We start from the raw sequence: 13,818 nt of genomic DNA, 5'->3' as shown, positions 1-13,818 counted from the left end.
AAATATCCTTTGGGTTGAAATTACTCCAGATATTAATTTAGACCGAAATTGGGGACAAAAAAATATTAAGATTAAAAAAAAAAAAACAAATGAAAACAAACAATTGACTGAGTTAAATGTTGAAATACCATATATAGTCAGTGTTGATTTCTTTATCACATTACACATACAAACATGTGACCCATACATAACTGATCAAGTATAGTACATATTATAAAATTTCCGCCTCATTGGCGCCCTCACGGGTAAACAGTGATGTTTACGAAAAAATGTTTCAAACAAAAGTTGTTTAATTTTTGATAAGGAACATTTTTTACATTTAAACTTTTGTTCTATCTCTAACGGTTTACAAGATGGGTCCTACGGACCCAAGACCCAATTGACCTATGATGCTCATTTACGAACTTGACCTCACTTTTGACGTCCTGAGTACGCTGTAAAAATTTCAGCTCGATATCTTTTTTCGTTTTTGAGTTATCGTGTCCACAGACGGACGGACTGACGGACGGACTGACGGACGGACAACCGGAAATGGACCAATTAGGTGATTTTATGAACACCTATGACAAAATTTTTTTCTTAGCATCATTATTTTTAAGCTTTACAAACTTGGGACTAAACTTAATATACTATGTATATTTTATATATACATGGTATAAAAACATTACAAATGATTCCACAAAAACGTCTGTACCCGTTTTGCATTGAAATATATCTACATCTACATATTTATAGCATGTTGCTGACGCGAAACCATGTAAGATTTTACCCTACTAAATATTATTTATTATACAAATATCACATAGCGTCTAGCGCACCTATAAAAGTTATCATTTCAAAAAATCCCGGAATCAGCACAAATGCTTCAAATTCCAGAATAATATTTTGTGTAGTAAAACTGTAAAAGTATGGTTGAACCATTGATTTTTCAATGAGCTTCAGCTTATTATATAGTACAGTTTTAAAAACAATGAGCGGGAAATTATTGATAAAGAAATAATTAAACTCTAGAACAGTTCTACTTATTCATAAGTTAATTTTTTTTTTATAATAACAGATTGTATGCAGATATTTTTCCTAAATTTAAATCATTAGGTCTTGCAAATGAAATATTTTTTTATAAAATTTTCTAACCTTTTGGGAGGATTACTTATGACAATCGTATTATATTTCAAAATTTTCAAAATTACACAATTAATTATTTTTAAAGTTTTGTGAATTCCAATTTATATTACAATTTTGGATAAATAAGCATTTTTTTTAAAAGTATCCTTTTTGATATGTCCAAATACTATTATTTCTAAATTTAATCCGTAATTTTCTAGGTGATAAAAATGCCTAAATTAAGTTTGAAAAACATTCGATTAATTACATTCGACGTAACTGGAACATTATTAAAATTTCGTAATTCGCCTGGCAGAGAGTACGCGAATATTGGAAATTTACATGGAATTAAATGTACTGAGCAAGACTTAAATAATAAAATCAAAGCTACAATAAAAAATCTTAACAAAACTCATCCCAATTATGGTAAATTTTCTGGTATAGGTTGGGAAAAATGGTGGCATAAAGTTATACAAAGTGCATTCGAAGAATTTACAACCGATGAAGAGAAACTACAACCGATATCTAAAGATTTGATTGCTATTTACCAGACCTCTTTATGTTGGAAACACACTTTTGGAGCCGTTGAATTATTAGATACCTTAAAAAGTCGTGATATTCAATTAGGTGTAATTTCGAATTTTGATCCTCGTTTATCGGTGATTCTAAAAAATTTACAAATTGATCAATATTTTAAATTTGTTATAAATTCATTTGAAGCAGGCGTAGAGAAACCAGATAGGCGAATATTTCGAATGGCAAATAATTTCTCGAATGTGAAGAATTTATTACCCGCAGAATCGTTACATATTGGCAATTCTTTAGAATTAGATTATAAAGGTGCTATCAATGCCGATTGGAAAGCAGCGTTAATTTCGAAAGAAGTTCCGGAACATGCGATACCCGAACATGCGGTATTTGCTAGTTTGAGCAATTTAAAGAATAGTTTATTAGACGAAAAATGCGTTAAATTAGCCAATGTTTAATTTTGAGATTGTTAAAAGACAAATCATTATTTATAATTTAATTTATGTAAATTTTGAAATAAATAAAAATTAATTTTTTTTTAAATGCCTGTTTTGTCTTTTTATACTTATTTTGAACAAAATAGTGTGTAAGAGGCGATGTTCTGGAGAAAATTGCAGTCAATAACTCGAAAACTTGCTGTTTAATCGTAAAATTTTTATGCTTTTGCCGTTTTTGGCAAGGTTAGGGGAAAAAATGAAAAAAAATCTTATTTAATGATTATCGTACGTAATTTTAGACACTGTTTCAAAAACTACTCATCCAATCGTAATTTTCACTAGAAAAATTATTCATTTTTATAGAATATTCTTGTATTTCTCCCAAAAAATTTTCTAGTTATATGAAAAGTAGGTTTGAATAATAATATGATTTAAAAATCCCGCTTAAAATTGAAGAATGCACATGAATAAAGTTAGTAATATGATAAAATCCCAGTTTGTAAAACATAAGAAATTGAAATAGAAGAATGCACTAAAATGCAAATGAGATATAACATCTGCTCATGTTCGGAATGAAATACGTGAACTCTGATTAACAAATATTTGAGTATAATAATAAATAGGACAGACAATTAAATGAATAAAAGTATTGTTCATAATAAAAAATCAAAAAGTTAATGCATAAAATAAGTGTTTGGAACTTGTGTGAAGTGCGTTGCTCAAGATTGAAATCACCAGGGACCGCTCCCTCTGTGCTCTGTGCTGGTGTGCAAGACCTGCAAGACATTTAATTTTATATCATTTTTTTTCACGAGAGAGTTATACGTAGAATGGCGTGTGTATCGTAGAAAATTTCGACGATATATTCAAATCATAAAATAAAATGTCTTTAGAGACTCGTAGTTCAGCTCATTTCAAACGAGCTGAACAATTACGTCGTTGGGAGGATTCAGAGACAAATCGTGAACCAACTGTGCCTAAAGTGAGATCTAGTAAAGTTAAGTTTCCATCAAGTTGTGTGTTTTTAGCTGCGTGTACCGCTGGTGACAAGGATGAGGTTTTAAAACTTTTAGAAAAGGGGATTGATATCAACACACCGAATGTCGATGGTTTGACAGCCTTACATCAGGTAAGTCGATCTCGATACGATGACCTCTTAAGTCTTACCTGTATTTTACTCAGGTATATTTCAAATTTTTTATGTATTTATTTAATGTCAACACTATCAGATCCATTTCTTAGAAATAGTGCACGGCTTCAATTTATTATTTATATGACCAGAAAAATCCATAAATATGAGAGTTTTTAAAAACTTCAGAAACCGACCAAACTTTATTTCAAGAGTATCTTCGCCCAATAACAGGTAGTTTTCTCAATCATCTATTTTCGATATTTATATCTGAATGACCAGGATTTAGGTCGAATGTTTGATTGAGTTAATATCTATGATTTTGGGCCGATTTTCGAAAACTATTTGTCTTATCGAAGTAAACAAGTTCCTAATATGCTAAATTTGGATTTTCTTCTGTTCGTTCAAACGTATCAAGTTGAAATTATCCAAAAGTGTTCCAGGGATGTCTGAAAAGATTATGGTTATAAGAAGTTAAAATTACTTATAGGGTTAACGGAAAATTAAACGAAATTCAATTTCTGAATATATTAAAAACAATAAATTTTTAATTTCTATAATAGAATTGAATTTATTGAGTGATTTAGGTAGTATCGATCAGGCATAATATCGAGCTAAATTTTTTCATAATTAAATTGATAACTAGATAGAATTTTCCGAATAAAAAAATAAAGTTTTAAATTTTCATGCAATTTAAGCTATTTAGTTTTTTTTCTTGATATTTATAAAAAAATGATAATTTAAATGGACCATATTTCAAGCGCAAATTAAAAACAAGTGAAAACAAATTGACTTAATTAATTGTTGGAATACCCTGTATAGAAAGTGTTGAATGGTCAGTGCTTGCATTATTTTTTCATTTTAAATTTGAAGAGTTTAAGGAGGGTGACTCGCCAGTAATAGAAAAAAATAAATTAGTAGATAATGATCTGAATTTTTAGTATGTTATAGTTAACGAAATATATTATTGTATAAAACAAAAATTTGGGTATCTTACCGTTCAATTAAGAGAGTTTTTATTAATTAAAAATACACTAAATAACATATAACCTGTTATGAAAAAAAGTGACTTAAAAAATTGGCATATTTAACATTTGTCTTATGGGAAAACGGTAGATGGATGATATGTTTGGATAGATTTTTCTAAAACTAGTTGGTGAAAATTAAAAAAAAAACTATTTAAAGTTAAAACCTTAAAAAATCATTGAAAACAAAAAAGATTCGTTGTGCCCGACTAATTAAAGACGTTTGAGACCGTAATGGAGGCACAAATAAGGTACAAATAATTTCAACCACAAGTCTAAACTTGCCTTGACGCTCGTACTACCTTAATTGGTATTAAAAATACAGATGTGCTCTATATTTCAATAATTAAATAAAAAAGTTTATACTCTGTATATATAAAAAGAAGGCATACTAAGTTTAGTCCCAAGTGAAATATTAATGATACGAACAAAATTTTGGTATAGGTGTTCATAAAACGTAAGATTTAGAAGCGTAAAGTGTGATGATATTTGTTTTTATATGATTGGAATTATTGTTGTTACTTAATTACAAATTACTTAGAAATGATAAATAAAATTTAGTCATAAAATAATATGATCAGTCAAATTTGATAAAGATTAATAGACCAGTCGCTAGTCCGAAAAAAATATCTGTCAAGAAATTTGTCGTGAAATATGATAAATTATTTTTTATATTAAGGTAGTACGAGTGCCAAAGTTAAGACTGAAATTATTTGTACCTTATTTTCAACTTTGATGATGAATTTTGTTATCCTAACTTAGTAATTTTCAAAATATCGAAAACTGAAAATTTTGTTTAATTATTTAGCTTTCTATATTTCGAAAACCAAAGGCAGATATTGAACATTTTTATTATTATTTTTCGACTACATTCATGAAGTTTGAAAATTAACCACCAGTCTAAAATTGCTTTGGCGCTCATACTACCTTAATCGAAGAACAAAAAAGCATGAGTCATTCATTATCCACAAAAATTGATATCATAATCATAATAAATACTGTCCCAATATAAATATGAGAAAGTGTGTCCAGCACCCGCAGCAGACCAGTCAAATAAAATCCCAGTGACCGATATCAGTAAAGATCACTGACCTCGCACACCGCATATTATTATTTGTAATTTTGTTTATTCTTTATTTAAGGTAGTATAGCAGTCTCAAGACGGGAAACAGTTTAGTTAAATCAGCAATCATTTTTTAGTTTTTTTCAATAAAAAAAAACCGTGGTCCCCACTATTTAAGGATGTATGAGCACGATAGTAGGGACACAAATTGAAAAAATATATTATTTCAAATTTTGATGGTGAATTATGTTACAACTTGACAATATGAGACGAAAAGTAAAAAATAAAACTTTTCGGTATCTAGAGTAATTTTCAAAATATCTAAAATTGAAAATTTTCTTTAATTATTTAGCTTTCAATATTTCGAAAACCAAGGCAGATATCGAAAAATTTTATTATTATTTTTCGTCTACATTTATGAAATTATAACAAAATTCATCATCAAAGTTGAAAAAAAAGTACAAATAATTTTAACCACAAGTCTAAACTTGCCTTGCCGCTCATACTACTTTAAAGCAAAAAAAGAAAAATCGTGAATATTCCTAATTTGTTTGCCCATGAGTATAAGTTAGTGTAAGGACAACTGTATGATCTACTGACTGACGACTGTGTCTATGTTTTCGAGTGACCGTGTTGTGGTGTGGCTGTCTGAGTCGTGTGCCGTTGCCATACTAAAGTCAGTCTCAATCGTCTCCGTTTCATTCTCAACATCCCACGTATAATTGTGAAGAACGTACAACGTTCAACGTAAAGACACTTACGACAGTTAGCGTTACGTTACGTCTTACAATATATATAGGAATAACATCATTTTAGTTACAAACAATAATTATAAAATACTGCTACTATTTAAAATTGTGTTTGAAATCATTAACAAATGCTCTGTTTTTACTTATTCTACTTAGTGACGGATTTAAGCAAAATGGTCCGAGGCTGTTTGATTTTCAGATTAAAAATTGTAATAAATCTCTTTCAGAGTGAAATGTCATTGAAGACTACTTTAAGTAACTTTTGAAGTTAAACTTCTTTAGGCACGCTTGACTTGAGGAGTAAACTGGAGAATATATGATCAGAATGTTATGAAATGATCAAGCTTATTACGAAAAGATTGATCAAGTTGAAAGGGAGATATAAGTTAGTGAAGATAGAAAGGGAGCGGGAGTTACGTTTCAACAACATCACAACATCCATGTGATACTATAAGTATATAAAATATAATACATTTATACAGCGGCCCTTGGTGGCAGAACACTGGATTCCGTTACCGGAAACCCGCGTTCGAAATTAGCTCATGTATAAAAAAAAATTTGTTTTTATTACTCAACTAGCTTGATACCCGTCCGTTTCACTGTGTTTTAAAGTAAAAACCCACCGCTTTATAGCCTTCACCTCTCTTGATCTCACTTATCCCACTTCCATAACACTCGAAGTTTCGAACACTCGATTGTTTTACACAGCTAAAATATATACACAGTTTTCAATTTTTAAAGTGTAAAATAGTCGTAACTCATTAAGTATATCAGAAAAGGTGAGAATTAAGTATATCAGAAAAGATGGCCATGTATTGTTTGACATTTATTATTTTAAATTTTTACAGAAATCTTTAATTTATGGTTCAAAATGATGACCATAGGTGGAGCAGTAAAATCTCATATTAAATTTAAGTTTTTTTAAATATATCTTTATTAATTATAGCTCAAGTGTTATTCTATAATATATAGAGATAGAAATAATCTTATAAATAATATTTATTCTATTTTTAACATGTATTTACACCAAAAGATGGAGCTAAAGAAGTTTTACTTTTAAGTTTTAAAAGTCTTAAATAAACAAAGACAAAGATATAGATTAGTGACGTCATTGCACCGTATCACCATAGAAATTACATATAAATTTCTTTTTTATATGTAATTTCTATGGTTTAACAAGAAAGATACGATTACTTATATACGATACACTTCTTCGTTTTTTAATTAATTTTAATTTCAATTTCAAATTTTGTTGTGATATCAAATCTACTTTAACTTTTTTATAGGGAATGTGGCACATTCGATATCGGCAACTACCCCATTAATGTTAACAAATCTTGTCAAGTTAAAACAGACCTATGTGTTTTAGATGAATTTGAATGCCAAGCGCCGCGGTCGCCATACCACGTTGTAATTTAAGTAATAAATTAATCATTTACACAAAGGCTAATGAAATAAAAACAAAAATTTATTGTGAATGTCAACAAAAATTTCAAAATTCATTTTTTGTATATAAACTAATTTGCTTTACAAATTTGTTACATTTTCAGAAAATACCCTCTGTTAATTATTATAGTAATAATTAACAGACAATATAATTTGACACTGATTGTACTTTTCATAAAAGATGTAAAAGTAGATTTTGACGCTGTTTATACTTTTAATAAAATGGTGCCTGGATTTTTTAATATTTTACGGCGAAATTGGCTACTAAGCAAAAGTTTATTGATATGAAATTTTCGATCTTTTTCGAATCGACTTTAAATTTAAGGTAAATAAGCCATTTACAATTTATCAAGCACTTTCGGTTTTTTATGATATAAATGGCGCACAGATTAAAAAAAAAATAATTTAATCGTTATATTTCAAAGTTAACGTGAACGAAAATTATCGGAATAGGCTAAAAGTATTTTTCGGGGAGATTCTTACAATGTAATCCCATGTAGATTTGGAAGTCTAAAGCCAGGACCAATATTTGATAGTTATTTTAGAACGGCTTAATTTGATAGGCTTGCATAGCTGGAGATTTTTTTTTCTGGAAGAGGAAAAAATTTGTTCTTGATCGGCTTCGATTAGATTTTCTAGACCATAGCTAATTTATTCAAGGAAAATGATTTAGGTGTTCAGACATTTTGAAGCCACTGTCAACTTGGTTTAAAGCACTTAGTCCTAGGATAATAAAATCGGTGTATCTTCGAACTGGATCTGATTTCTTGATAGAGAAATTCATAAGATTAGCTCGACTCGTCACCCGTGGCTAAAAACAGACTAGAAAATAAGTGATACAAAATATCAATAGTAATTTACTTTCGTTTTATTTATAGGCAATTTTATTGCAGATATGTTATACAAATGACATAATAAACAAAATTAAACCTTAATATTATTTCTCTAGTCTGCTTTTCTCAAAGCTGTACTTTTTTAGACTGTGAGTCTTTTTCGTCATTAGTCATCACGATAAGCTTGAAAATGAGCAAGTAAATCATGGAATTTCATAACGGAATAAGGAAGATCTCGCGTGGATAGGATAAGACAGGCTGGAGAAATAATAAAGTTTTTACATAAAAAGAATTTTGCGCTTATATTAAAACAAAATTTTTTTAAATGTGCGATTGTTCTTAAAAATATCTTTACAAAATATATTTTTGACATTGATATTTAAATCACTTCCGTTTGTATAACTTTACAGAATATTTGAAATATTTTGAAAGTAGAATTACTGTCTCAAACAATTAAATTTCATAATTTATAGCAGAAGTTTTTATGAAAATTTCTTAACGAAAGGGGGAACGAGATTTTGGGCTTCGTTATTTATATATTTTGACTGGTGGACTTTCATTTTTTTCTCGGAAAAGAATGCTTTTTTCTTGTAGCCATCAATGAGCGTTACATAATAATTCCCGATAACTACTTCATTCTTCTGTTGATTCGTGACAGTGTATGTACACTCTTAGACAAAATAAACGCATTAGTTAAACCATTCTAAGTGATATTACTTTAACAGTACATGTAATTCACATATAATGTTATACCTATACACTTAGAATGGTAAAACACGTGTTTTTTTGTGACAGATTGTAGGTGCGTTGGGAATACTGATTAGTTAACCCCTAATGCATCATTGACTTAGTGTCCGACTGAAGATCGATTTCTGTCTATCTCCAAAATCTTCCGTCTTAAAAGCTCTAAGAAAATTCACGAAAATTTTCGTCCATCAAAATAGAGTCAAAAGACGATTATTTATTATTTTTATTAATTAAATAACTACATCAATCCGATTATTAGTGAGGTTAGATGCTAATAATTAATTTGCAGATTAAAATGTTTAATTGCTGTTAAAAAAAATTAGATTGTACTGTATTTAACAACCTTAGATTTTAAAATAATGATAAAATAGAATATTTGCGTTAAAAATGATTCATTTTATAAGTTTCAAAAAAACTTATTCAAATCAAACAAAAACTTAATATGATGTCACACTATATTTATAGTTCAGTGGTGTAGGTTGAAATTTTAAAATTTTATTAACGATTGATTATGATTGATCCATATACATGAGGTCCCACAAAACTAAACATCTCATTTTTAAAAGCTAAAACTTAAAAGTTAAAAAAAATTCCAAAACAAAAAAACTTATAAAATACCAAACTGTTATAAATTAAAGTAGATGTCCGCAAACCCACTTTTTTAACAGAATGAAATAAAACTTTTTGCAGATGTTAAGAATAAATTTTGAATAATAAATACAAAATTTTTCCAGCCGGGCAATCATCGATACCTCATTTGTCAAATTATAACAAGTACTTTAAAAGCTATGAGGGAAAAAATGAATATACATGCATGCATAACGTTTAAACACATAACCCCCGCTGTTGTCGGGATAAAAAGTAAAACAAAAAAAAAAAAAAGAAATGAATTGTCTATCTAAATGAATCATTCCAATATCATTTATTAAAACAAATCGGTGATTATTACTTTGTTAAAAAGTTGTATTTTCTGAGGGAAAAAAAACGGGATATATTATTTAAAATGAAAATAATATTTATTTATGTAATATTTTCAATAAAATCTATAAATAATAAAATTTTATTTCAACTAACGCTACGCCATACAACTCACATCTTAATATATTCCATAGACATAACAAATTTAAGTAAAGAGATTTATACAAAATTATAACTCTATTAGAAATGAACAGTTTAATTGTGACATCTGTTGGTTAAAATTTTACCTATTATTAGTATGCATTGTACAATAATTTATTATATTTTGATTATGGGTGGTAGAAATCCTCATTCTATAATTTTAGTCGATATCTCAAAAACTACTCGCCAAATGATTAAGAGAACTCGATTTTTGAAGTTTTGGATCAAAATTACTTTAGAAAATAATTTTTACCCAAATCGAATACCCTTTGAAAAAAACGATAAAATTAGTAAAATTTTTTATTTCAGAATTTGATAAAACTTTTGGGGTAATTTTAACGCGAGATATCGTCAAATATTCTACAATTTTAAACGACATCACAAGAACTACCCACCAAAAGCAGGACAAAAAAATAAAAAATTCGAGCTCGTTTAACGATGGGCTTACAAACAGCTTTTATGTGGGAGCGATTTTGCGTTTCCCTTAAGAAAAAATCGAGAAAGGTTACTCTGACTATCTCTGAATCAACATTTGGTGCTGATACACACTATATAAACAATCAGTTGGTATTTACCTCTTTTGATAAGCTACGAATCCAATATTTGTATGTCTATGATCACTTTTAACAAGTGTGTTAGGTTAGGTATACCTATATTTAAGATGAATCTTCAATCATATATTTTCTCGAGTGGTTTAATTGATTTTGGTGAATTTATTTTATTCGATTTAAATTTCAAAAATCAATTTACTACCAAAACACTTATAAAAAAATATTATTGCCAAAACATGACAACACAGTCCTTACTGTAAGGTTGAAAATACACTTGCTTATTTAGTATCACGACTTTATTTAATAGTAATTTAACATGCTGTCGTAATACGTCAAGAACCAGACCTGACTATTTTTGCGTGATAACAATATTTTTTCATTTTGAGAATTTCTTTTGTCTTCTAAATATAATTAGTTTATATTATTCAAAAAGCTCTTCAAATCTTTCATAAAGCTCGCAAGTTGAAGCTACCTTCAAATTTTCATCTCTCTATCTTTTATAGTTTTGGAGAAAATAGTTTTGCTTTAATTTGCCCCTGCATGAGAAAACAATGATGTCCAGAAAGTCAGCAAATTTTGCAGTTTTTTTACGTATTACGCCGATAGCGCAAATTTTTTTGCTTGCAAAACGTGGTTTCACACTCCATTAAGGGGCCCTAATAACATACTAAAAAAGAAGTAGCTATACATAGCTCTTTGCGATTTTAATGTAGGATTTGACTGGCGTAATATATCAAAACATTATAACAGTATCACAGGGTGTAATAAAATGGTCGGTGCGGTGACCTAAGTGAAATGTCAACTAAAACAATGTGCTCTTTATATATTGTTTGTAATATATAACATTTATTAAAGATTATGTCTTTTTGGCACCAATTACCCGCTAATTCTTTGTACTATAACTATATAATAACTATTTGCTATAGTTTTTAGTCTAAGCACTAGAACATCGTCAGAAAAAATATCATTGTACTAAGAATTTTTCTTTATTCGGGTAAGATCCCGCTGCAGAATTAGTACGTTCGTCAATTATATGCTAAAAATCTATTTTTTACATAAATTTATGATTAGTAGAATATACAGTGTGTTGCATTTAAGATTGAGTTCGTAAATGAGCAACAGGTCAATTGGGTCTTGGGTCCGTAGGACTCATCTTGTAAACCGTTAGAGATAGAACAAAAGTTTAATGTAAAAAATGTTCCTTATCAAAAAATAAACAACTTTTGTTTGAAACATTTCTTTGTAAACATCACTTTTTACTCACGAGGGCACACATTAGATGCAAATTTTATAGTATGTATTAATATGAGATTATTAGTTATGTATGTGTGACATGTATAGATGATATATGTGTAATGTCAGAGTAATCAACTCTATCTATACATGGTATTTCTTTAATTAACTCAGTCAATTGTTTTTTTTGTTTTCATTTGTTACTCATTTATTTTTGGACTTAGGACCATAATAGGCGTATATTTACCAATGATATCCCATGTAGCTGAAAAAAAAGATTCATACGAAGTAGGACGAGGAGAAAAAATTAAAGTTTTTTTTTTTGCAGGCGTGTGTATTTAGCGCATAGACTAAATATGGATATATAGTCTGATATATTTGGCTGTGGTTATAGCTATTATTCTTCATAGTCACTAATATTTCATTTATAATTTTATCTATAAATATCTTCACTCATTTATTACAAATACTAATACTTATACCAGAATACCAGTTACTATTCAACTAAGACTCAAGACCAACGAATTTTAACACTAAATGAAAGTACTGAATTCTGCTAAATATAAAATATTGCTAAAAAAAGAATTTTTTTACACATCTATTTATCTAATTCTTTCTATGTGACGTCATTCTATTTATTAGATTTAGAACGTACTTGAACGTAAAAAAAATGTTATTACAATTTTAATTTTTAACTAATTTATTACACAATTATTATTTTTTATTCGTAAATTTTCTAATTAACCCTCGACTAACAGAAGGATGTTGTTTAACGTGTCTGTGTGTTTGTCTGTAGCAGCAAAGCTCCTAAACAGATAAAACAATTTTAAATTTTTTTCGTTATTTCCCTGGTGAAAAAAGTCTTAGTAAGTGAGTAAGCCTTCTCCCAAAAATTTTCGAGTTGATTATCAAAATCCGGTTGATTTACCCCACTATATACTAAAGAACGTTTTCTGAGCATATCAAGATTTTAAAGTGATGAAAAGGTATTTTTCGGGACTCTTTAAACTAGAGCTGAAGCAAGCAGCCCTGGTGAATACTTCGATTTTGTACGCCAAGGGGGCTTACAGGAGGATTAAAACATAAAATTTGGAATAACTAAGGAAAAAAATGGAATACAAAATTTTTTCCCTTATAGCAAGTAAAATTACAGATTATTATTTATAGGCTCTAATCATTTTTTATCTAATTGGTAATTTTAATGCTAATATTTTCAGAGATATTTGCAATTTAATGTTCTTGTACTATCGAATAGAAAGTCAAATTATGTCCAAATCTGATATTTGTTTAAATTTCACTGAATTATAGCTCTTTTTTGTTAAATTGTGTGTTGTATTCAAAAATATTTTAATGAAATTTTTGCGTGTTTCATTTGTTTAATTTTATTATTAAATTAAAATATTTTAATTAATTAAATCAAATGGTCTGTTGGTCATTGATAAGTTATTTTCAAAAAAAAATTGCCTCAAATTATATTTAATTTTTCCTTGAATTATTATTAGGTAATTAATTGGTAAAAGGTAGAATCATTTTGTTAAAAAAGTATGTCTATCGAAATTATTAAAGACCGTAGGTTAGGTCCGTAAAAATATTGAACTAAAGTTTGCAAATGCCTAACTAAGATTTCGAATCCAAAACATGGAAGCTAATTTTACAATATACAGGTCTGATGTCAGTTTATTAATAAAATATTCATAGCGCAGGAGCTGCGTTAGCTAAGCGAATTCCCTCAAATTTTTAAAAATAATATTTAAAAAAAAAAACAACATTTTTTTACAAGTGAAATTTGCAAAATTGTAAAAACTCCTGACAAATTTCATCCGAACAGATCGGTTCATCCGTTTAGGCGCTACA

At 28.5% G+C, this 13,818-nt stretch overlaps 2 protein-coding genes across 9 annotated transcripts in view; both read left to right on the top strand.

Moving 5' to 3' along the window:
• Positions 1 to 1,239: 1,239 nt before the first annotated feature.
• LOC123295707 (rhythmically expressed gene 2 protein-like) lies at positions 1,240 to 2,098 on the top strand. The gene is made up of 2 exons (XM_044877135.1): positions 1,240 to 1,266; positions 1,326 to 2,098. Exon 2 carries the CDS (start codon positions 1,335 to 1,337, stop codon positions 2,088 to 2,090), a length of 756 nt encoding a protein of 251 aa, XP_044733070.1. The 5' UTR covers positions 1,240 to 1,266; positions 1,326 to 1,334; the 3' UTR covers positions 2,091 to 2,098.
• Positions 2,099 to 2,652: 554 nt separating this feature from the next.
• The window catches only part of LOC123294688 (protein phosphatase 1 regulatory subunit 12A), a 40,353-nt gene continuing 29,187 nt past the window's right edge, over positions 2,653 to 13,818 (top strand). For 2 of the 8 annotated variants that reach the window (XM_044875807.1, XM_044875803.1), the window contains exon 1: positions 2,655 to 3,198. In XM_044875807.1, coding sequence (XP_044731742.1) covers positions 2,953 to 3,198 — 246 coding nt within the window. In that variant the 5' untranslated portion in view covers positions 2,655 to 2,952. Of the gene's footprint in view, positions 3,199 to 13,818 lie in introns of all 8 variants that reach the window. The other 6 variants (XM_044875802.1, XM_044875801.1, XM_044875805.1 and 3 more) reach the window with 4 other exon arrangements.

This window comes from Chrysoperla carnea, chromosome 3, assembly GCF_905475395.1.
Source record: "Chrysoperla carnea chromosome 3, inChrCarn1.1, whole genome shotgun sequence".
Classification (NCBI taxonomy): Eukaryota; Metazoa; Arthropoda; class Insecta; order Neuroptera; family Chrysopidae; genus Chrysoperla; species Chrysoperla carnea.
The sequence above is the reverse complement of the archived record's forward strand: the minus strand, read 5'-3'. Positions and strand labels throughout refer to the sequence as shown.

What these genes read in the sequence shown, in the direction of transcription:
- LOC123295707 (XM_044877135.1), top strand. Translation starts at nt 1,335, where the DNA reads ATGCCTAAATTAAGTTTGAAAAACATTCGATTAATTACATTCGACGTA.